Source organism: Danio rerio, chromosome 22, assembly GCF_052040795.2.
Source record: "Danio rerio strain M-AB ecotype USA chromosome 22, GRCz13ab, whole genome shotgun sequence".
In the NCBI taxonomy this organism is placed as follows: Eukaryota; Metazoa; Chordata; class Actinopteri; order Cypriniformes; family Danionidae; genus Danio; species Danio rerio.
In genome coordinates, this window is record NC_141042.1 from 16,440,108 (window position 1) to 16,465,659 (window position 25,552).

The window sequence follows — 25,552 nt, forward strand, 5'->3', positions numbered from 1 at the left end:
AGTCAGACTCTATTTTCCTAATTAAATAAATAAAAATCAACGGTTGATCATATTATATTTTGGTTAAATAAGCGTAATCTGTAGGCCTTTCCCTTTTTATAAGCCACTTCTGATACCAAATGATCAACTAGAAATCAATTTATTATTTGTTCTTTCTAAAACTTGTAATATTTATTTATTATTTTACTTTCTTAAGTATTATTTGTATATTGTACCTTTTATTGATAGTTGTTGTGTTGTTTGTTGGCCCAAAATTTGTAAAGCAATGTGTTTGAATATAAAAAAATACATTTATTTATGGGGAAAAAGTCTTTAAAGTATTGATAAATTATTGATTAAGTTTTTTTTAAAGACAAATTAAGGGGTCACTGAACACATTAAATAGAAAAATACAATCAAGTTGAATAATACAAGTAATAAAAAATAACAATAATAACAATACAATGAAAAAGGTCTTTAAAACAACCTAATCAAGCGTCACTGAATGAAGCGTTCATTTGACCGATATTTACATGCTTCTAACCGCCCTTAATCAAAAAAACAATAAAATATATAATATTTATATAAATTCGGATTATTGATTTTGCATTTCAGCAACTCAAAACAAAAAAGAAACAAGCATCAATTGGCTTTGTTCTCCACCTCTATCTTTCTAGTGTTGTTGTTTGCAACCCACAGGTTGCAAAAAAAAAAGTGCTGAGCATTTCCTGGCATCGCCTCAGCATTTGTGCTGCAACCGAACGCTGCATTAACATTTACAGAAACAGCAGAGGAATTTCATGACGTTCGGTCAAAGACAATGTGCCTATGAGCGGACGTAATGCATGGGAACTCTTTTGACAGCTTCTTCACACGTGCTCTCTCAAATAGCTCTCTTAATGGTCTTCGAAAAAACTAAAAGTGTCGCCAGTGGGCACGAGGTGTGAATGTCAGCTTGCTTCGGTTATATAATGCACTCAGAGCAAATGCTTCAGGGCATTTGTAAGGGAAACTTTTATCTGATGCCAGATCCGTTTCATGAATTTAAAAAGTGTGTTCAAGAGGCTGATGTTTAAAGGAAGGGAGCGGCAGGGATGATATGATTCAGCTAAATTGGTGAGAGACGTGCAAACAGTACCTTGACCTTTCGGTTTGGGGCTGGTTGAGATGAAGGGGTCGTTACTTGCGAAATGATGGCTCTACAGCAGAAAATAAAGGAGAGGATTGAAAAACAAGTCATACAATGAATGTTAACAATAAACTGATCTTAATATTTTTTGACTGATTAAATTGGCTTATTCTGCATAATTTGTGTACTTTATAAAGTTAAAAAATATAATAATTAGCTTTGTAAAATTACAGTACTTAAGCATACCAGTACAAAACAAATCAGTAGAAAGGCTGAATAAAAATGCTAAATCCCTCAGTGAACAGCAGGAATAACAGCATTTCTTTGTAAACTAAGCAGCTGCACTGGTATTTAATATGCATTTATATAGACTAGGGATCTCAAACTTCTATTGGCGGAGGGGGGTGGGGGGGGGGGGGGGTTTAACATTCAAGCATTAAAAAAAAACTTGAAACCTGATGTAATTGATGCATCTTAGGCCAACAGACATGACTATTATATTACAGTGAAACAGTGAAATGCTGACAAAAAGTGCTAAATCCCTCAGTGAACAGCAGGAACTTCTGAAATTTCTGGGAACAGAAGCAGCTGCACTGGTATTTAACAATGTTGGAGAAAGTTACTTTAGATAGTAAAGTAAAATATTGAGTTACTCCCCCAAAAAAGTAAATAATTGCGTTACTTGGTTACTTTTTATGGTAAATAATGTATTACATTAAGTTTGAGTTACTTTTTCTGACCTAAAAAATGTATGTACTTTTTGTAATGTACAATAGGAATATTTAATTTTTACACACTTCATACAATAAAATAATTGAAATATAATTGTGTGTAAAGTCCATTGCACAGTCGATCTGAAATGTTTGTTTAAATTTTTGCATGTTAAAAAACAAATTTGACCATGTTGTGTCAAATTTTCATGTTGCCTTTTAAACATTTTTATTTGGATTCCTTTTTTTTTCACATTTTTTGCATTCGTAGAAAGGGTTTTGAGGGGTGTTTTGACAATTCAGAGCCACTATATAAGCAAATCTTATAGATACGAATGTGAAAAAATACATAAGACAATTTCAGACTTCACTGTTCAAAGACCAGAAGAGGAATTGCCTGAATTAAAAAAATATATATATGATATTGATTTGTGATTAGTTGACCTGTATTTAAGCTGAGTATGTTGGCTTTGTAAGTACCTTTGAGGGCAGAGTGGCACTTTTGCTAAAAGGATCGGCGTTGGTGAAGGGGTCCGGTTTGGAGGGTTTCTTGAAGAAATCTTCAGAGGACGTCCTGAATGGGTCGGTTTCTTTAAAAGGGTCTCCACCGAAAGGATCTGTGAGAGTTCAGAGCATAATGTGACTTATATTTAAATATCATTATTTACATTATATCATCTTATCATAAACCTATATTTAGCCCAAATTTGATGAGAGATGGGGAAGTGAGAGCCTCATTTGTCACTAAAGGGGAACTGTGTCAAGGTAAGTGAACTTGATGTTTAACACCATGAAGCTTTGTGAGAGACTTGAAAAGCTGAAATGAAATAGGGGCATTTAATCATTTTCTCCCAAGGGAACGTTCATAATATCAGCATTGAGAGGCATCTCTGAATGCCTTTAGAATCAAATATTGCCTAAATGATTTTTATTCAAGGCTTATTTTATTTGAAAAAAATCTAAATGTATTGTATACAAGTTTTTTTTGAATATGTTATTAGGGATGTGCGATTAAAGAAAATCGCAATTGCAATTTGAAATGTTGCGATTAGCTAATCGCAAGAGGCTACAATATGAAATATGTATTATTTATCTTCCCCTGCCCAGAGCAAATGTGTGCATGGTGTCTGTGTGGGACAGTCTTACTAGCCAATTGAGTGAGCACACTTTTGTTCTGCCCAATCAGAATTGTGCAACCGAACTATGCGGAATGCCAACAAAAAAAAAAAAAACAGGAAAGCGCGAACGAATGGTTTTATGACGTCTGCCGCTTCAGAAGCAAGAATTAATTTAAAAGAAAAACAGGACATTGGTAATATGGGAATATTTTGTTTTCAAAGTCGCACAAAATTAAAGTTTAATGTTTTGATATCTTTATGTGTATTTTGCGTGCATTCATGGCTCACAATGCAAGTGTGTGCATCATCTGTAGTGACTGACTGTAATGTAACAGTTATATTTAGATGCATTAGATGCAGAAATTTAAAGCAGTTTAACAATTAAAAATCTTCTTAATGGATATTACGTCATTCAATGCGACTATACACATGACTTTACGGAGCGCTTACGACTTTACGACTTTACCAACTACGATGTGCTAGTTACAAACTAGCTAGAAGTTTCAAAGCCTCTAGTGTGGACTTTGCCTTCCAGTTTAAGAAAGAACTTACGAACAGCTGGTGCAACGCTACCCAGAAGATAACTGATGTCCTAATACACTACCTTGCTATAGACAATGCCTTTTCATGCAGTGACCAAAGAGGGAATAAAAAAAACTCATCTAAATGCAGGATAGGAGATATTCACTTCCGTCTCGCTCCTATTTTAGCCATGTTGGAGTACCACAGCAGTACGTTTAACGTCATTATATTTTGTGTAGCATCTGTGATAATATTTTGTTTTAGACAATTTAAGCTACAGAAAGGCTCTTATCAGCCATGTTAGTTTGCTGAGTGTTCTGTATTTTTATAATTATTATTTCTTTGTAGGTAAAATAAGCTTCACTACCTAATTTGAATTCAACTTGTTTACAGAAAAGGTAAGGTCATTTTATTTGTGCTTACTGTTTGCTCTAGAGAAAAATTAGTGTTTAATTTCTGAATATTTAAAAACAAATTTGAATAAATGTTTAAGAAAGTTAATATCTTTTCAGTTCCTTTTTTTAACTAACACTCAGTGCATTTTAGCAGTAAGAAGCTACAATACAGATTATTAAGCTAAAGCTTGATTACAAAATTAAATTGCAAATTAAATTGAAATTGCAATATTTGTCGAAAAAAAACAAACACAATTAGATATTTTCCCCAAATCGCACAGCCATATACATAATATACAAACACTCCCTAAAATCGCACATGAATTATACACAACTGTATATATTATCTACATTAATTACAATAATTTATTAATAATATTATATATACAACTAATTTAAAAAATAGCCTACAAGATACATGTTATTTTTTATTGGAAACATTAAGGTATGAAAATATCAAATAAATTAATTTAATTTGGTTTTACTATTTTATTTAAAAAATATATTATTTATTTATTTATTTATTTATTTAAATAAATGTATCTTTTATTATTGTATTTAAAAATTTTATTATTAAAAAAATTACACATATAAAAATGACACACACACACACACACACACACACACACACACACACACACATATATATATATATATATATATATATATATATATATATATATATATATATATATATATAATTAATATGTAGATAACGTGTGTGTGTGTGTGTGTGTGTGTGTAAAAAATTATAAAAAGTAAAGTTTAATTAATTCTATTAATTTACCTTTTTCCAGATCTGTGTGTTTATACAGGTCACATTATGCAATACATATACAAAAACATTTTGAATAAACTGTATTATTATAAAAACATACACAAATATAGTGTATATATAGATATATTTCCATTATTTTTACATTTTATACTTGTATACTATATTTAAAAGGACATCACTGTTTTTATACTTAGTATTAATAATTACCTTAAACAAGAATACACTTCAAATCAAAATACATTTCTGTGCATTTACAAATAAATCAAGATATATTTTATATCAGTGAGATTGTGTATACATATGTATTTATGATTTATGTTATTGACTACTTTTGACTCATTCCTTTTTTCAGACTAGTTTTAGTTTAGATAATCCACCAATGTAGCATTGCATACAATTTAACACCGATCTACATTTATCCTATTTATTTATCCTATTGCTCCAAGTTCAAAGCTCAAAACCTAAAAGCCGCATACCTGGGACTGTGGTGGCCGGTTTTGAGAAAGGGTCATTCTGGAACGGATCGCCTACAAAACATACAAAAGCAAACAAGGAGATGCTTTTAGTAGCCAACCCAAAGCCTAATCCCGAAAATGTGCCACAAAATAGAAATCTAAAACTACATTTTGTCACAATAAACCATAATTAAAGGGATAGACACCCAAACTGAAACTTCTGTCTTCATTTACTCACCTCCACTTTTCACAAACCTGTTTGAGAGTCTTTCTTCTGTTGAACACAAAAGAAGATATTTGGAAGAATGAAACTGGTAACCATTGACTTACATAGTACTGTTTTAATGGATGCTGATTTTCAACATTCATCAAAATATCTTCTTTTATGTACAACTGAAGAAAGTCATAAAGGTTTGAAATTACTTGAGAGTGTGTAAATTGTGAATAAGTTTAAAAGAAGAAAAAGAAAAGGAAACAGCCATGACAAACCTTTGAAAGGGTCTGTTTTAAAGGGGTCTTCAGACTGGAAGGGGTCTGTGTGCATCTCCTGAGGGGCGCTGTTGAAAACAGTGGGCTTCACCTTAAACGGGTCTTCCTGTAACAATTCAAATAAACACTTAAAGGCATAGTTCACTCGAAAAGTAACATTAAGGTAACATTTGGGTTAAGTTAGGTTATGTTAAACCAAAAAAAGATATTTTGAAGAATGTTAAAAACACTGACTTCCACAGTAGAAAAACCTTACTATGGAAGTCAATGGCTACCGGGTTCAAACATTCTTCAAAATATCTTCTGTTATTTTTAAAAATGAGTAATTGATGACAGATTTACTTATTTTTTGTGTACAATATCCCTTTTACGATAAATGTGTACTGTCAGCTTTGGCCGAAAGGTCCAAAACCACGTCTCTATAAGTGTCAGTCGTTTTTCATTTTCAGCCAATCTTAGCTGTTTAAAGTAACATAAGAACCTCTGTTAAAAGTGCTGGGTTTACAAATTGCATGCTCGCATGCGAGACATAACTCATAAAGAAAAGCAAGAGAAGGATTCAGAAACCAGAAAATGTCGACAGGAATTCACTCGCATTCACTTGTTTCTGGGCTTAAATTTAAAAGAAAGTGAAAGTGTCCAAGCAGGTGACTAATCAATCTAACATTGTATATAACAGATATTGAATAACAAGTTTTTAAATCCTGAATATCAGTAATAGATTAAATATAAAATATATAAAAACATATTTATAATCGATTAAAAAAGGAAAATATACATGTACATATACACATTTTAAATAAATAACATTATTACTGTTTTAAATATTATTTTATTAAACAGCAACAGATCATTTAATTATTTTTGTTTTAGTGAATGCACCGAAGACCACTGTGTTGGCTTATTCATATCTCAAATTCGCCTGTGCTCTTCTCTCGGAAATTCACCAGAGCCCACTGTCGACTGACTGACTGACTGACCGATCACCTGACCCACCCTCCTCCTCCCCTAAACCCAACCAATAGTCTTTTCAAACGTAACAATTGACCTGCTCACTCACAAAAAGCAGTTGGGTGACATTTGACAAAAAGCTTGTGGCGCAGACAGGCAAAAACATTAGGATATGTTTGTAGAAAAGGCCTTTTGTACAATGCACTGATATCGTTAATAGGGATGCAATGATTAGCCGATATCACGATTGACCCTGCTTTAATTCATTACAGTTAATTTATAGTAAAGGCTTCTTAACGCCACGTTTCTATTGCACGGGAAAAAAATGCTGCAACTAAACAAAGTTATGCTACTTGTGTGCGAGTTTAAAGTTCTGAGCTTATTCTGAGGCTAATACGCACGCACACTGGATTATCTATAGCAGCGGGCCATTCACTTATTACGCCTATTCCGCACACAAGTTCATTATTTCCAATGGAGAGGTGTTCTTATAGGGAGCGGTGCACGCATGGCTCGCAAGCGGAGAGACGCACATGCGCCCTCCAAGTGCACACAATGGAAATTATCTCACGCTGTAGTGGTGAGAGTTGTGGGTGTCATTCAGAGCAATGAAAACATACATTAGAGAAATTATTACAAATTATTAAAATTATTATGTAAGTATGAATGCTTATTTCAACCATTAACTCTGCTGGTAATCTGGAGGATTTAGGTAAACACAGCAGCACCGCGATGTGTCTAAATGTGAACTAATTCCACTGATAAAGGACAAAGTCCACCATACTCGTACTGCTCTCCCAACAAAAATGCTTGCTGCACACAAACCGCTTTGCTGTATTGGCCCTGACAGGATCGTGGGGAAAAACATGCAACCAAACCCGTAGATCATGGAAACAAACACATACGACCCTTTATGAACAGCTAAATACTGTGTGCCGTGGGTCCGTGGACGCGTCTCACCCAGTCATCAACGTGTTTCACAGCTTGGCACTGGCAGGTCTGCCTTGCCTTTGAAAACCATGTGCAGTCATGAATAATTAAGAAGCATTACATAGTAAAAAGTACTACTTTACATAGTAAGGGTGTCACGATCCTCCATATCCTCAATTCGATTACATTTTCGATTCTAAAGACACGGTTTGATTTTCGATTATGAATAATTAATTAATTAATGACCAATTAATTATTTGTAGCCTACCGTTTAAACTACCTGACCTGCATGGTCTTTGTTTTACCCATAAACAAATCATACAGTAAATGAATAAAGGCAAGATACACACATAATTACCACCTGTCAATCACTTTTTCTGCGGGACTCGTGAATAGACAGTGATCTGTGTCGTTATAATGGCATCAGTAAAAAAGACGCACAACCAACAGGAACCAGCCAACAGTATCTGAGGTGTTCGCTAAAATGATAAAGTACAAATGAGTGAAAGATTGAAGCAGTCCTCTGACTGCCTGGACCTGCTGTCTGTGCTGTATGTGCGTCTGTGTCTGTGTGGTCACGTGATGTGCATTTTCAGAGGCAGAGAGGAAGGAGGGCTGCTCAGAAATGCTACACGCCACTGTGGATGTCAAATCGTTGTCGTTCTAAAATGCCATTTAAAAACAAAGACAGTATAAACAGGGCCTGAGTGTGTACTTTTCGCGAGCGGATTTGCAACAGGGGCGGGTGGAGGATCGCGATGCCGGTGTTGTCTATCGGACGAAGCGTATGTAATACAAACATAGCAGAGCTTGCATAACTGTGTTGAACGCTGTCAACATAACTCACTGGAAATCCAAAATGCTTAAACACTGGCGACTTCATTGAAAGAGGAGAGGGTTTAAGTTCTCTCGACGGGTCTCCTGCTTCTGCAGTTTACAAGCACTTCAACAAGCCTGTTTTTTTTCCTGCTTGGCAAGCCAAGCTGACATGGGGGCGTGGCAGCATCGACGATTCTATTTTTTGATTCGATAATCGAAATTGAGCATAAATTTCGATCGATTTTGATTAAAAATCGAAATTGTGACACCCCTATTACATAGCATAAGAAAACTCCGAATAATAATGAACTATGAATAATAATGAGAAACCGGAAGCGTCATCTTTGCTTTTGCAGTTTTGCGCTACGTCGCCAATTTTGATCTTGCCCCAAAAATAATTTTAAGCTGAAATTAGCTGACAAAAGCTCAATATTATCCACTTTTCCCCACAGTTAAAGCTAACAGATGCTAACATTGTCTTAACTGATGCTCAACACACACAAATCTCTTAAAATCTCAAAAAAGTACTCCAGGGTTTCTTGAACCTTTAAGGAGCAAAAATACAGCATATGGGCTCTTATATTGCTGTTGTGTCATCACTTATATTGCAAGTCGTATCTCTCAGGCCCCTCATTTGTGATGCTTTTCATGAACTGGCCCCCATGACAAACTAAATAAATAGCCCTGTAAAACAGTATTATTATATAATTGCTGTTTTGTGCTACAAACAAACAAATGAGTTAAAAAATGTAATAATAGTAATGGTCATTATTAATAATATAAATAAAAAATCTTTATATTAACATATCAAATTATGTAAATACTATATATAGTTACACTTATAAACAGTTATGAATTGTGTGTGTATATAAATACTATATGTGGTTACTTTTTTCAAACAATTATGAATAATATTATTAATAACCAAAATAAAATATAAATCAAATGCGTTAAAATACATAACTCTTTTACCTGGAACAGACTTTAATTAGCAGTTCACTATCCACACTTCCACCCCCTACTAAAACTACTAACCCTCTGAATACATCATAGCTTTAGTATGGATACAACCTGGTCTGCATGTATTCTACATTGGCAAAAAACAAACACTGAAGTAAACTAAACACATCAGATTTATCCTTCTCCTCACCATGGCTCCAAAACCTCCATTCTCCTTCTCAGGGAATCCTTCGCTCATGTCGGCCAGGTTGGTCATGCTGCCCCCATGGGTGCCATTCAGGGTGCTGCTGTACTGCTCGATGTTCTTGCTGATCTCATGCTGGCTGTCCTGGATCTGGGAGAGTTTGCTTCGAGCCTGCAATAAGCATGTGTCAGGGTTATTGCTGCTTTTTGCATGTTTTATTTCTTTGTGATGCTATTATATGAAGCACTTTGTCTGGTGTCTACCTTCTAACTTCATAAGTAAACACATTAGCGTGACTGTGTTTAAAAAAAAGCAGGCATTTAGGCATTTGTCGCCCTCTAGTGTTCACTTTTGTTTCATATTTAAAGCAACGTTACACTTAAATTTTTAGAAATAGGTTCATTTTACAAGTCATAGTTCATTTTTGAATCTATAAAGCAGATCTCCGGTTTTCAGTACTTTTAGCTTAGCTTAGCATAAACCATGGAATCAGATTAGACCATTAGCATCTAGCTAAAAAAGACTTTCAATAATTTTCCAATTCAAAGCTTGACTCTTCTATACTTACACTGTGTACTAAGGCATAAAATTCAAGAAACCTTGCTGCCATACCATGATGCCATTCCCAAATTTTTGTTGCTTGGTTTGAACACTTTTTTTTAATTCAAAGGTTTAGTTGACCCATAAATGAAAATTCTGTCATAATTTACTCACCCTTTACTTGTTTAAAACCTTGATGCATTTCTTCTGTTAAGCACAAAAGAAGATGTCTTGAAAAATGTTGAAACCACTGTTTGACATTATGCAAATACACAGCACACGAAAAGTCCCCAACTGGGTAACTAGATTAAAAGCATTGTGTAATATCATTGCGCCTGGTACGGCAGCAAAGTTTCTTGATTATTAGCCCAGAATAAGAGTATATCATGAATTAGTCTGTATCAGCACACGATGTAACTATAGAAGAGACATTTGTATTTTTAAATATTTATACTGTGTATATACACTCACCAGCCACTTTACTAGGTACAACTGTCCAACTGCTCGTTAACGCACATTTATAATCAGCCAATCACATGGTGGCAATTCAGTGCATTTAGGCTAGTAGACATGGTCAAGACGATCTGCTGCAGTTCAAACCGAGCATCAGAATGGGGAAGAAAGGTGATTTAGGTGCTAGACGGGCTGGTCTGAGTATTTCAAAAACTGCTGATCTTGGATTTTCAATTACAACTACCTCTTGGGTTGACAGAGAATGGTCCAAAAAAAAGAAAATATCCACTGAGCAGCAGTTCTGCGGGTGTAAATGCCTTCTTGATGCCTTGTTGATGCCAGAGGAGCATGGCCAGACTGGTTCCAGCTAATAGAAAGGCAACAGTAAATTAAATAACCACTGGTTACAACTGAGGTATGCAGAAGAGCATCTCTGAACACACAAGACCGACCTTGAGGCGGATAAGCTACAGCAGCAGAAGACCACTCCTGTCAGTTAAGAACAGGAAACTAAAGCTACAATTCGCACCGGCTCACCAAATTTGGACAATAGAATATTGGAAGAATGTTGCCTGGTCTGATTAGTCTCGATTTCTACTGCAAAATTTGCATGGTAGGGTCAAAATTTGGCATCAACAACATAAAAGTATGGATCCATCTTGCCTTGTATCAACGGTTCAGGCTGGTGATGGTGTAATGGTGTGGGGAATATTTTCTTGGAACACTTTGGGCCCATTAGTACCTATTGCTGACAGATTACTGTTGCTAACCATGTCCATCTCAGTGTACTGATCTTCTGATGGCTACTTCCAGCAGAAAAAGGCACCATGTCATAAAGTGTGAATCATCTCAGACTAGTTTCTTGAACATGACAATGAGTTCACTTACTCAAATGACCTCCACATTCACCAGATCTCAATCTAATAGAGCACCTTTGGAATGGTGGAACGGGAGATTCACATCATGGATGTGCAGCTGACAAATCTGCAGCAACTGAGTGATGCTATCATGTCAATATGGACCAAAGTCTCTGAGGAATATTTCCAGTACCTTTTTGAATCCATGCCATAAAGAATTAAGGCAGTTCTGTAGGCAAAAGGGGGCCCAACTCGGTATTAGTAAGGTGAACCTTATAAAGTGGCCCGTGAGTATATATATATAAATATATATATGTGTGTGTGTGTTTGTGTGTGTGTGTGTAACATTGGCCTAAATCTTCCCAGCAGTCACGTTGATGTCAAAAATAAATAAAAAAACACGTAAAAAATGCTAATCGATTTGCTGTCACTAACTTTGTCAAAACAGCCAAAAACGGACAGTCCTGTCATGGATTTTTGATGCTAATGTTAGATGTTAATTTTACGTTGTTTTGACATCAAGATAGCTTACATTCATTGTAGTGATACAAAATGTATAATACGGTATTGAAGCGTCCAAACTTTTCTTATCTTATAATACGTTTTATGTCATTATTTTGATGGTCAAAAAGGCTTTAATCTGTAAATGTCAAATAGACATCAAGGTTTAGACTTTAAAACGGTTTGCATTTTTCGGCATGTTTTTGATGTCGTGGTGTACGTCGTGTTTGAGGGTTTGGTGAGCCTTTAAACTGCAGCACCTGGTTGATCTCGTCCTGTGTGGCTTTGAGGGACTTGATGATGGTCTCCAGCTGAATCCGTCCGGCTTGTAGACTCTGCTCCAGCTGAGCTTCCTCCTGCTGCAGGCGGTTCAGGTCTGCTTTGGCTCGGCCCAGTTCTTCCTCTTGGCTCTGCAGGTCAGACTCCTGCGAGTGTATCTGAGTCTGCAGAGAAGAGATCTGAACAGAGAGACGGAGAAGATGCTTGAACGTGCTTTACTAACACGGTAAATGGTCTTGTAGAGTTTTTCGCTCACCATTTGTGACTCTTCCTGGCACTTCTGTCGAACATCATTGAGCATGTCCTCCAGCTTAGCCTTCTGCTGGTCCATCTCCTCCAGCCGGTCCTGGGCATCCTGCTTCTGCGCCTCCAGCTCCTGGAGGCTCGACGTTTCTCGGTCCAAATCATTCTGCATCTCCTGTCAATCAAAGCACATCAAGTACAGTAAAGTGAAGTGAAATGAATTGATTGGTTTTATAAACTACAATAGATAAACCATAAACTAAATGTGGATTATACTTTATATAATTTTTGTAAATTAGGGTTGGAAAAATCTGATATTGTGATATTTCTGCGATAAGCATTGTGATCCGAATACAGTTTAAGAAGAAGGTTTGAATAGCTCCATATGATGGTTTTCTGGGGACTCCAGCAGTATTCCGGTACAGAAATGTAATAATCACAATGCAAAAAAAAATAATTCTTACTTTGTTTTGTCTTGTTTCTAGTCCAAATATTTTTTACAAATCTTAGACCAAGTAAAAATATTGTTTACTTTTCACTGTTAAAAGAAATAAGTAAAAATTAAGAGTTTTAAGAAAATTATATGCCAGTGGAGTAAGTGAAATAACCTTGTTTTGCAAAAATTGTGTAAATTCCATATAAACACAGAAAATGAATACAATTCTGTAGCTCCTGGTTCCTGGTCAACTATATTTCAGACTGGACATTGCATTTGTTTGCGATGTGACAGTGCAGACGCTGAAACGATACATTGTAAACTTAAAAATATATAATAAAATAAATTCAGTAAAAGTAAAGATTATCAGTTTAATTATAAAATTGTTATACATGCATTATAAATTAAATATGGATTATACTTTAAATATATATTAAAATATATTCACATTTATTAAACAATAATGAATATAGCACGATTTACTAATATATCATATAATAAATACTAAATGTATGTAAATATTAAACAATATTTTGTAGAATTACATTTATATTTTAATATATATTGTATTAACATTTATTTACATATGGTTTATTAATTGCTTTATTTGTTAATTAAATTATTGTATTAATTAAATATTTCAAGATTATTAGTTTGATTATTAAACTATTATACATGTATTATAAATTAAATGTAGATTATACTTGAAATGTATATATTAAAATATATTTGTGTTTATCATACAATACAATGAATATAGACGCAATAATAATATATCATGTAATCCATACTAAATGTATGCAATTATTAAACAACATTTTGTATTTTACCTTTATACATGATATTATATTAACATTTATTTACATATGATTTTATTGTTTTATTTACTCATTGTTTTGTTAATTAGCATATTTTATATTTATATACTTATATACTAAATATATGTAAAACAAAAATAAACATTTCATAAGTATATAAAAAATATTACAATACTTTTGTTAATATACATATGACACAATGGCAAAATCAATATGTTAAAATATAAAATATGCATTTAAATGTATTTACTTTGAATATATACAATAATACTTACAATATAGTAAATTTAAAAATAAAAAAATAAAAAATAAAAAAATATATATATAAAAAAATATATATATATAATCATTACTTGTAAAACAGCAAAAATCAATAACTTAAAATATAAAAAAAGCATTCATAAATGTACAATACATTAAATGATTAAATATGTTATTTTTTTCTAGTAATATTATTTTTATTATAATATTTTGTATATTAATAACAAATAACTTTTTAAAAATATATTATCTAACAGTCTAAATTCTAATAAATATATTCATTACAAAATACTAATAATTACCTTTAAATATATCCGTAACACATTAAGCATGACCCTATAATCAATAATATAAGTAATGATTTTAATAATAACACCGGATATACCTGAACCTCAGTGGTTTTGTGTCTGATGGCCTCCTCGGTTTCTCTAATATCTTGTTCCAAAGTGTACTTCTCTCTAGAAAAGTAAAAAAAGAATAGACACAAAAGCCTTTACCAACTGCTGACAGCGGAAAATATCCCTCGTACCAGACTCCTTTACACACACACACACACAAAATCAAGTACAGTTACAGTCAAGATAGGCTTTTACCTGAGTGTATCCCAGTGTGTGAAAGCAAGAGTGCTGAGGCAGCATGAATAAGCAAGTGAAACAAGAGATTTCATAAAATAAAAATAAACACATGAAAAGGACACTGAGGAGGAGGAGGAAGAAAGTGTGATGAGGGTCTGTCAGGGAAGAGAAACTCATCCGCCACCAAGAGCTTTCAGATACCTGTCCTGCTGCTTACAAGGGAAATAGGAGTCATATCGGGATCATCAGCTGTTCAAAAATGACAAATATACTGGAATGGGCCAATGGAGGGATATGAAGACTTGGGGAAGTGAAATGTGGAGAAATATGATGTAAAACATAATAAATAAAAATAAAAGTGTTTTAACTCTTTATCAAGTAAAGAACCCTATATTTTGTCTTCATTAACATTGATTACAACATATCATTTTTTAAAGCCATAAAAACTCTCATAATAATAATAATAATAAAATAAATAATAATAATAATAATAATAGTAATATAATAATAATAATAACAGTTTTTTTTCCTGGCAGTGAGTTTTTTTTAAGTATATATATATATATATATATATATATATATATATATATATATATATATATATATATATATATATATATATATAGTGTGTGTTTAAGAGAACCTGAACTGTTTTTGTGCTTGCTAGTTATCACACAATTCAAGAAGACTGTATGTTTTTAAATATATTGTTTCTTTAATGTTTTAGAACACTAAGGCAACGTTCACATGGCAAGGCTTAGTGTTCAAAAACAAATCATGGTCCTAAACTGACCCGTATGTGCAAAAGTATTGTTACAGACATCACAAAATGTCTTATTACACTTATCACTTATCACTTATGCATGCAAGGTGTACACTGTATGATTTGAGCAATTTGTCAGATTATGCTTAATATGATTATTGCCCTTTTTACAGACAACCGTGGTGTATTTCATGAACTGTAAAGGGTTGTTCTGCTTTTACTAATGTGCCTTTCGCCATTTGAAACCTAAATTAAGTCATAAAACACTGATCATTTGTGATTTATGACAACTGCGGTGCGCTTCTTTCTGACCACCAGTGTAGTGGACTCTTTAAGGGTTAATAAGCAGCCGCAGACTGAACTGTGAAGCTGGAGTTGGTTTATCTCTGTTTGCAGAGATATTTCATTTTCATTTTTTATTTCATGTGCAGAAGGGGGGTTTGGGTGCTTGAACAGTTTTTTCAAAGTGAATAACCAACTTTCTGTGGTAAAGTAATTGCCCTGTGTGCCATTCTACTTTGCTGCTGAGTAAAGGATGTTTCTCAAAGATTATGTAAAAGTCACATGAAATCCTTCTTAAGCGTTCTAACTGCGGTCGCATTGCAAAACATCAGATCTGTGTCTGATTTAATACTATTCAATTCCATTCAATTCAATTTACCTTTATTTGTATAGCGCTTTTACAATGTAGATTGTTTCAAAGCAGCTTTAGATACACAATCATAGAAAACTGAAACAGTGTCAGTCCAGTTTTCAATTTTTAAATTCAGTTCAGTTCAGTTCAGTGTGGTTTAATAATCAATACTTAGAGTCCAAACACTGAAGAGAAAATCCATCGATGCGCAGCCCTACAGATCCCGAACCATGCAAGCCAATGGCGACAGCTGAGAGTTGCAGAGAGTAAGCTGTTGGCTGCCGGTCATTACCTCAGTCACATGTGGGCAAAATAATTCGGGCCACATTTGTGTGCAGTGTGAACGCAGCCTTGAAATATCGGCTAAAATTCGTAGAAAATTCTTATTACATTTTAAAAATGATTTATAATAAAATATTGAGATTTGACTTTTAATCACATTGCTTATCTTAGCTTTAATGTCAGTCCAGCACCAAAAAATACAACTAATTTGAATAATTCTGTATTTTTTGTTATTGTATTATAATCATTAATAATTTCATTTTTATATATTTTTTTCTTCAAATTTTGTATTTACATTTGACCTTAATGGCTAAACTAAGCATTTTCATATTGCAAAAAAATCTCAGTGATACTATTGATATTTTTCAGTGTATAATTATTTTTAAGAATTATTTGGTAAATAAAGTAAAATGAATTTTAAATATCAATCAGTATATCCTTGATGACTTTATAAAGTTAAAGGCAAAAATATTAGCCCTCCTGCGAAATTGTAACACTTGTAAATTTTTTCTAAATGTTGTTCAATATAGAGATTTGTTCAACACGATTCTAAACACAATATTTTTAATGACTAATTTCCAATAATTAATTTCTTTAGTCTTTGCCATGATGACAGTACACAATATTTTACTAGTTATTTTGGAATACTAGTACTCAGCTTAAAGTGCAATTTAGGTTAATTAGGTTTTTCATTAGTTATATAAATTAGGCAAGTCATTGGACAACAGTAGTTTGTCCTTTAGACAATTGGAACAATATATATTTCTCAGAACACTGACCTTTTTTAAATTTTTTAACTAATTTTATTATAGCCAAACAACAACTTTCTCCAAAATAAAAAAATATTATAGGAAATACTGTAAAGAAAATTCGTAGCTCTGTTAAAAATCACTTGGGAAATATTTGAAAAAGAACTAAAGATTTCACAGGAGGGCGAATAATTTTGCCTTAATCTGCCTGTGTCTGTCCTCACCTCTGCAGTTGTGCGATTTCTTGGCTGATATCATCCAGTTCTTTAATCCCGGTGAATTCTCCTGAACCCACAGAGCTGGAGCTGTCCTGTATGAGCAGATCCAGCAAACACACTCAGTGGCGGTCGGTTAAACCTCACACCACCACAGCACCACATAAACAGAAAGGGAAAGAGACACCAAAGAGCCACACAGGACCAGAAACCAGCTCGTCTTCCACCTCTGATGTTTAAAAACAAATAAAACAACAAAAAAACACCCAGGCTCATTGGAATTACGTGCCCAGGGATACATTTCTGAGAATCGAGAAATATGTACCGGATGCTACGTTTTCTTGCAGTTTTGGTTTTCACAAATCCACTAGAGGCCACCATGTACATTTTTGACGATCTTAAAAATGTTACTGGGGCAAACTTTCTCATATTCCATTTCTCGTAAATCCACTAAAGGCCACTGTGTTTATTTCTGTGTACGTCCTTCTTGCCATGATGGTACATTCTAATGTTGACACGATACTAGAATTTCGGTACCAATCAGTACTGAAAACTTAAAAACATCCAGAAATTACTGTGATTTGCTGTGAAGGTCATCAGTTCACTGCTCTTCACCGGTGTTCACCAAATGCAAACACAGATACACACAACTGTTGCATTTCAATACCACAAGCATCAAGCGAGAGTAATTTACATATTAAGTCACTCCAAAGATGCCATCAGACATTTTGCAGTGCGAATGATCGATTGAATGACATGCCGTGAATTGAGCGTTCTGGACGTTTGACGTGCTTAATTCGTGATTTGCATGAATCGCTCAAGTTAAAAAAATCTAAACTTTGGTGGACATTCATGCCACGTTAACCAATCAGGAGCTTGCTCTAATAGGGTCGTGACGTAGCACCTGTAGTTTTTGTCCTGGGGGGAAATCCTATTGCCGACACAACAGCTCATCAAAGTAGGGCCGACTTAGTCGGAAGTACCTTTGAAAGTGTCCGCCATTCAGGCACCGCTTCTAGGGGAGTTGATGAACTCACAGAGCTAGGTGCATCTCTAAAGAATCTGAAGGACCCAAACACGGCGCTGAACAAATCTACGCTGTTTTTCAGCCATTTTAAAGCACATAAAGCTAGCTACTCTCTCAATAAAATGCATGTCAGCCATTAGCAATGAAACTGGAATTACCAGGCAAACAGATGCCCCTCTCACGACACGAATCCACATCAATCGTGAAGTGAATTTAAAACATGAATTTGATGCACAATTGAAGCAAGTAAACTTAAAATGTTCATGATGGAATTATGTCCATGATAGAAGCCGGTTGGCCTGTCATCATGCGTAATATATCAGCTTGAAATTGACTGACCCACACAAACCCAAGCAATAGTGTTTAAAAAAGCAAACTAGAAGAAAAAAGTAATCACGGCCGCATGCTTCTACCACTACGTTACACAGCTTCTTTTTGAGTTTCATTTTACCTGCTTTCTGGTACCGTCCTTTGCTGGACTCGAACCCCGGTCTGCTCTGCTCAGTGCCCCAAGTTTAACACTGTTCACGGTGAGCTACTGTGCAAGGCAGTCAGGCCGGATACGGAGATAAGTGCTGCCTCGTAGCATTCATTTTACACACATATTGCAGACATATGTACCCACAAGCACATATTTCTCAGTTCTCAAAAAATGTATCCCTGGGCACATTTTCCCAATCAGCCTGTGTTGAAAAAAAAAAACATAGGGGGAAGTCACGGCACCATTTCACAGCACAAATGCTTTCCAACTCAACGGCTCCACTAGCAGAGCATCCAAAGCATTTGTTTGGGGCTTCTTCCAAACATTTACCTACCCACAACTTGAACATTATTGCCTGATTTTGATGTTAGATTAAACATCAGCAGCGTTGAAGTGTGGATGGAAAGGAACAAAAGATTGTTTTCGTGATTGGATGTTAGTGGCTCTCCTGAACGGCTACAGATTCATCTAGTAAAGCTTTTGGGTTTGTCAGGATTATATAATAAAAGAGAGAAAAGGAGGTCGCTTACCCGGCGCATCTCAGTCAGTGCGGCCATGTCAGATCCCACCGGTGTCATGTATCCTGACAGACTCTAAAACAGCGCAGAAAGAGCTTTAAATCAGAGGTTCAAGCTAAACCTTCTATTGTTTTTCAAAAACAACAACTTTAATGAAACAGTTTTGATTAACATAAATTATAACAAGCTAAATTTACAAAAATAATGTTTATATGTGTATTTAGTGACGTTTATTTATAATATATAATATTATATGATGTCATGGCTTTGCAATCAAAAATGTCATTATAATGGAAGTCAATAGGGCAAAAACAGCCATGAACATAACGAAAGAGTAGTAAATTTGCCCAGAGGGTATTGTTAATTTTTTTATTTATAAAACATTTTGCCCAAGTATGTGTCAAAATAAGAAATATTATTCCCTTTGCTGAAACACAGAGAATACTGTGGCCAAATTAGGACTCAAAATCACTCCAGAATGGATGAAAACATCCCGCACAGCACACAAGGGTTAAGGGAACGTTATTTATTTAATGCAGTTGTCTTTTTATTTGAATCTAACACTTTATCAAATAATATATTTATTTTTATTATTAGCTCATTTAATTGTTTTAGTTCTAGTTAAAAAAATGGCAACACAAAACTTAGACTTATAGACATATTTATAGTAGATATTTACTAGACTTATGGTAAAAATGTGGCTAAATCATACATGTTCAGTGGCTCACTTCCTTCAGATTTAAAACATCAACCTATCAGTCCAATGCAGAAGCCTATCATGCATTTCCATAAGTGTAAAGTGGTAAACATGAGACTCACAGGTCCCGGTGTGCCGCGTTCAGATGGTGGGATCATGTCTGGTGTCAAAGCCTGCGGAGGATCCAGACCTTTGCTCACTTTCTGCTGAATTAGATACATGGCTAAGGAGAACTGCTCGCGTGTGAGTTTGCCCATCTGCCTGGTGTCCGCCAAAGCCCTGACAAACACAGCAGAGTGATGAAGTGATGAATCTGGCAACCACGACAAAAAATTCAAATGTTAAAATTTTGTTGTTACCAAATGTGTGCCAGAAGGTTCTGATGAAGTCCAGACTGCATGAAGATGTCTTTAACTTCTAGTCCGCTGACAAAACCATCCAGATCTGTGTCTGTTTTGAGGAAGATGTCATCATAGCGCCCCCTGTCTGCAACCGGCACTACCCAGTTTACTGAATGCTGAGGGATGAATAAAACATTCATCTTTAAGGCATAAAAACAATGCAGGTGGTGAAAAGCGAATAAAGTTATTTAAACATGTGATATTTAAATATGCAAATGAGGCATTCTTTAATTAAATATGCATCTGGTGTCAACCTGGTAAAAGGGGTGGTTCTTTTTTCCCAAAAAGTGGATCTTTTTGCGGTTATAGGTATATAATACTGCATTTTAGTGACATTTTAAGCACAAGTTTAGCTGAACTAGATTGCCTGATGGTCATAATAACCACATTAAGTACATTTGAAAATTCATGGATAACAACAAAAGAAAAATAGTATTCAAATTCATTTTAATATTGGTCGCATTTGGTGATTCACACCTGTTCATTGGTCATTTTTTTTGTTCCAAGATTAAGATTAAAGGTTACTTGTCATATATTTTCTCTGTTTAAAAACAATACAGTAGTGAAAGATGACTTCACCACATCCGATTGTGTGTTTTGTTGCACAGCTGGATGATGGACACGTGAAAAATAATTTTCAGTATTGGCCAATACTGATTAGCGGAAGTCACTCAAGTGACAGCTGACAAAGGATTCCATTTGGTCTTAAAACCTTTTTCAATGGGTTATTTTCATATTTATGATAGCTATTCATGATTTCTATTTATGATTGCATAGAAGTCATATAGGACAAATGAGCTTATGTATTGGACAAATTCTGGATCTTTGCTAGTGAGGGGTGGGTCTTTAATACCACCCAAACGCCCTCTGACTACGGGCCTGAAAAGTCAGGTTTTGTTTTTCTTTTTGACATATTAGAGTAAAAGTTTATTTTAAAGAGGCCATTCTGGAAATATCTTTAGCACTCCATAATTCAGAAAATACGTAAAAGTGAAAAAGCGAAGTGAAAGTCTTGAAATGTGGCCACATATGGTAACCGAAGCCCGGAATTTGTGCTGTCTATTTAACCCATCAAAGTGCTTTATATACACAATGTTTGATATATTAACCATTGATACACTGAAATGCATTCAAGTGGGTGTCATATTGTGGTAAAAATGATGTTTATGATGATTAAAATGATATGGCAGGGAACTGTGCTGTTTTAGAGCTTTGTGTTTTGAGGAAACTTCAAAAATGTGTATTGTAATTGAAATCTACAGATGCAAATTGATGAAGTGTGAAAAAAGAAAAGTTTTGAATGTTTTATTTAAATTTTACTGTGAAAAAAACTGTAGTCTCAGAAGTTTCGTAAATGACAGGTGCATCAAAAACTACGTGCCTTGCCTTAATTGTTGGGTAAATCCTCCATATAAGTGTCAGGGTCTCTGCAGGTTTCTAAGAGTTATATTTAAGACTGTTTAAGACCTTTTTTAATACAAAACGTAATGAAATTTAGGACCAATAGAAAACTATCATTTTAGAGTATCGAATTTTCAAAACAAAAGCACACAACACAAATAACAAAGAGCGATTTGCTTGCATAAGCGAAATCTATTTCAGGGGTGTCCAAACTCGGTCCTGGAGGGCCGGTGTCCTGCAGATTTCAGCTCCAATTTGCCTCAACACACCTGCTAGGATGTTTCTAGAAAACCTAGTAAAAGCTTGATAAGCTAGCCCAGGTATGTCTGATTGGCGGTATGTCTTTGGACTGTGGGGGGAACTGGAGCACCCTGAGGAAACCAACGAGAACACGGGGAGAACATGCAATCTCCACACAGAAATGCCAACTGACCCAGCCGGGGCTCGAACCAGCAACCTTCTTGCTGAGAGGCGACAGTGCTACCCACTGAGCCACCGTGCCACCCAGGCCTTATTATTATACTATGGAATTTAAGATATTATAAGGATCTGCAGACACCTTGAGTGTATGTACCTGTGAGGATTTGAGCGTGTGTTTTGGGGACAGACTTCCGGCGCTGTTGAGCGAGTTCATGCTGCCGTGAGAGGGAGTTGAGCGCAGGCTGTCTTTAGGTGGCGGTGGGCTTCCCGGTAACACTGGCACCATGCTGGACAATGACCCTGACGACTTCTTTCTTTTGGATGGAGGGATGAGTGAGGAGGGCAGGACGGACGGCACAGGCTCCTTCTCCAGTGCGCGGTACACCAGATGCATTGCCTGTACAACAGGTGACATAAATTAAACTAACATACTACTTATACTTAGTTTGTATTGAGCTATAGTCTGATTAAGGAACGGCCACATAAACAACAATGGAGGACATACAGCAGATCCTGTTCTTGCTTCTGGGGATATGTGGCTTTTTTGTCACCAGAAGAGACACTAATTCTAGAGCATGGTTTCATTCTTGCATGCTTTCATAATATTACTGCGATATATGTAAAAATGGTGCTTCCTGTCTTTTACCTCCCTCACTGAAAAAATGCTGGGTTCCACACAAAAAGATTTGTGTAGGGACAACATGAAAGAATTATGTTAACTTATTAGTTTTTACAAATTTAAGTGGATTGAACGTAAAATAATGAAGTTGTCCCCACAAAAAATACCATTTTTTTGAGTGGCTGTCTTGTTACATGTGCAATTGGCAATTCTCTCTGAACCAATCAGTGCTCAGTAGTGAGTCTTGCTCCCCCTTTTTAATACGGTACTGTTGTTCTACCTTTACAAAAGTGGTAGGGTATGATTTGCTATTTTGGTACTTTTGATAGAAAATACGCATGCACTGTACACTATTAAAAATGAAGATAAAGGTCGGGGGGTCACGTGGCCAGGACTAAGATGGCAGCTTGATTTGAGAGCTCCGACAAACCGTGCAAAATCTAAATTAAATACCCTCAAAAAAACCATCAAACTTAGAAAATAACATCGGCGCTGATATGTCAAAACCTTCCGTGACCAAACAATGTGACATTTTTACCCGAGGACGTAAGGCCGCCGTTAAAACTTCGACGAGTGGATCAAGTGAAGTGGAAGATAACGCCACACACATGGATAACTTAACAGAAGTTTTAAGTGAACTGAAATCGCTCAGAGCAGATATCGGAACCAAGCTGGACAACATTGACAGTCGATTGACCGATATGGCTAGCTCAATGTCAGCGCTGGAAAGTAAAGTGTCCGAGATGAAACGCGATGTTTCTTCCAACGCCGCTCGTGTAGAAGTAGCCGAAGGACGCATTCACGATACGGAAAGGGCACTTGAGAAAGCAGAGGCTGCCCTCGATTCGGCTATGAAACGCATAACTTATCTTGAATCAAAGACAGACGACCTGGAAAATCGAGGCAGAAGGAAAAACCTTCGGCTTAATGGAATTCGGGAAGGTGCCGAAGGCCAAAAGTCTCTTTTTGAGTTTGTAAGTGCCAAGCTACCACAGTGGCTCGAGATGGATCCTGACAAGACGTTTACTTTGGAACGGGTTCACCGCACGCTAGCACCTGAAAAGCCCAACAAAAACAGAGCAATCCTCATCCGCTTTTTAAAGTTTCAAGAGAAGGAATTCGTCTACCGTGAATCCAGGAAGCGAGACATCACTTACGATGGGGCAAAAATCTATTTCTCACAAGATCTTTCGGCGGAGACGGTGCGCATCCGACGGGGATTCAACCCAGTCACAAAGCTATTTGTGGATATCAACGCTTTCCGAGGGTTTCAACATAATCCTTGCAAGCTAAGAGTGTTGCATGATGGCAAGATTCATCTCTTTTCGAAGCCGCAAGAAGCCGAGAAATTCTATAAAAGCATCCCGCAGCCAATATAAGGGATGGTTTACTGTTGACTACCTGCTGGACTAATCAAAAACTTTGCAGAAATATACCACCAGTCGTGGTCAACGGTGGACGATCGACGTAGATGTTACAGTAGGGTTGTGTTTAAAATATAACGTTATAAAAGTTGTTGTTTAAGTTAATAACGTTATAATTTGTAAAGGTAATTTATGTCACTTTGGTATATAAGTTAACCTAATAGGATTGTATTGGGTATTATCGTTGGTTTAATATTCAAAGGGTATTGTTCTATATGTTCTATATGTTTAAAATACACTATTATGTTTGGTAATACGTGCAAAAAGTAAGATGATTTTGCACGGTTGAAGGTCATGGGCTGGGCTACGCAGACTAGTTGCTCCTCGAAGACTGTGGATCAGCGTCCCCAGCGTTTCCAATCAAGGGGAGGGTTAGGCATTTTTGTTGAAAATGCCAGAGTTAAAAATGTAAGGGGGGAGGGAATCGTTTGCACTCACACCACCAGTTTTTTTTATTTTTTTTATTCATTTTTTATTTTTTCCTTTCCCATTTATTATTTTATCTTCTTACAATTTTATTTTATCTTTTTCTTTTCTTTTCTTTCTTTGTATACTGGGACTATAACCTATGGATAAAACAAAACAAAGTAGTACCTTAGAAAATATTATAATTACAAGTTGGAATGTCCGGGGGATAAGAAAATTGATAAAACTAAAATTAGTGCTGAATAGATTAATTTATCTCAAATCTAAAATAGTTTTTTTGCAGGAGACACATTTAACTGCGTCCGATATCCATAGCTTGGGTAGAAGATGGCCAGGCCAGGTATTTCATGCAACCTTTAACTCACATGCAAGGGGTGTAGCTATTCTTATTCATAGGTCTCTATCATTACAAGTAAAAAAAACTATTCAAGACCCTTCAGGAAGATATATTATTGTTCAAGGAAATATTTTAAAACAAAAAATAAACTTAATAAATATTTATGGTCCCAATGATAATACTCCCTTTTTTAAGAAAGTCTTTCTGACTGTGTCTGCATTAGAGGGATTTAATATAATTGGAGGAGATTTTAATTGTACACTCGATCCAAAATTGGATAGGTCCACTCAAATTGATACAACTCATATTCAAAATAGGAAAATGGTAATTGGTTATATGAAAGACTTAAGCTTAATTGAAATATGGAGAAGATTAAACCCAAGTAAAAAAGAATATTCTTGCTACTCAAGTACATATAAAACCCATTCAAGGATCGATTATTTTCTTATTTCAATGGAACTTTTGCCAAACATAAAGAAATGCTGGTATAACAGCATAGTAATTAGTGATCATGCAGCAGTGTCTCTGGAAATTCATTTAGGTACGGTTGATCGTCATCCTAGATGGAGGTTACAAACCTACTTGTTAAAAGACCCAGATTTTACTACATTTGTAGAAAAGAGTATTGACCAATATTTTGAATTAAACACAAATGAAACTACGGCTAATATTAGATGGGAAGCTTTCAAGGCCTATATAAGGGGAGAAATTATAAGTTACACAAGCGCCAAAACGAAACAAAAAAATCAAGAATTGAAATTACTAGAAGACCAAAT

The 25,552-nt window shown here is 35.3% G+C and overlaps 1 protein-coding gene across 23 annotated transcripts in view; it reads right to left on the reverse strand.

Annotated features, from left to right (window-relative positions):
- eps15l1a (epidermal growth factor receptor pathway substrate 15-like 1a) overlaps positions 1 to 25,552 on the reverse strand; it is a 58,437-nt gene that overhangs the window by 19,260 nt on the left and 13,625 nt on the right. For 4 of the 23 annotated variants that reach the window (XM_087304114.1, XM_087304101.1, XM_087304099.1 and 1 more), the window contains exons 9-24: positions 22,125 to 22,367; positions 20,108 to 20,265; positions 19,871 to 20,027; positions 19,064 to 19,126; positions 18,868 to 18,888; positions 17,035 to 17,120; positions 14,401 to 14,433; positions 14,193 to 14,265; positions 12,306 to 12,467; positions 12,031 to 12,228; positions 9,426 to 9,590; positions 5,576 to 5,681; positions 5,325 to 5,360; positions 5,108 to 5,158; positions 2,299 to 2,435; positions 1,118 to 1,178 (exon numbers count right to left, since the gene is read on the reverse strand). In XM_087304114.1, coding sequence (XP_087160240.1) covers positions 1,118 to 1,178; positions 2,299 to 2,435; positions 5,108 to 5,158; positions 5,325 to 5,360; positions 5,576 to 5,681; positions 9,426 to 9,590; positions 12,031 to 12,228; positions 12,306 to 12,467; positions 14,193 to 14,265; positions 14,401 to 14,433; positions 17,035 to 17,120; positions 18,868 to 18,888; positions 19,064 to 19,126; positions 19,871 to 20,027; positions 20,108 to 20,265; positions 22,125 to 22,367 — 1,750 coding nt within the window. Of the gene's footprint in view, positions 1 to 1,117; positions 1,179 to 2,298; positions 2,436 to 5,107; positions 5,159 to 5,324; positions 5,361 to 5,575; positions 5,682 to 9,425; positions 9,591 to 12,030; positions 12,229 to 12,305; positions 12,468 to 14,192; positions 14,266 to 14,400; positions 14,434 to 17,034; positions 17,121 to 18,867; positions 18,889 to 19,063; positions 19,127 to 19,870; positions 20,028 to 20,107; positions 20,627 to 20,674; positions 22,368 to 25,552 lie in introns of all 23 variants that reach the window. The other 19 variants (XM_087304119.1, XM_087304113.1, XM_087304111.1 and 16 more) reach the window with 9 other exon arrangements.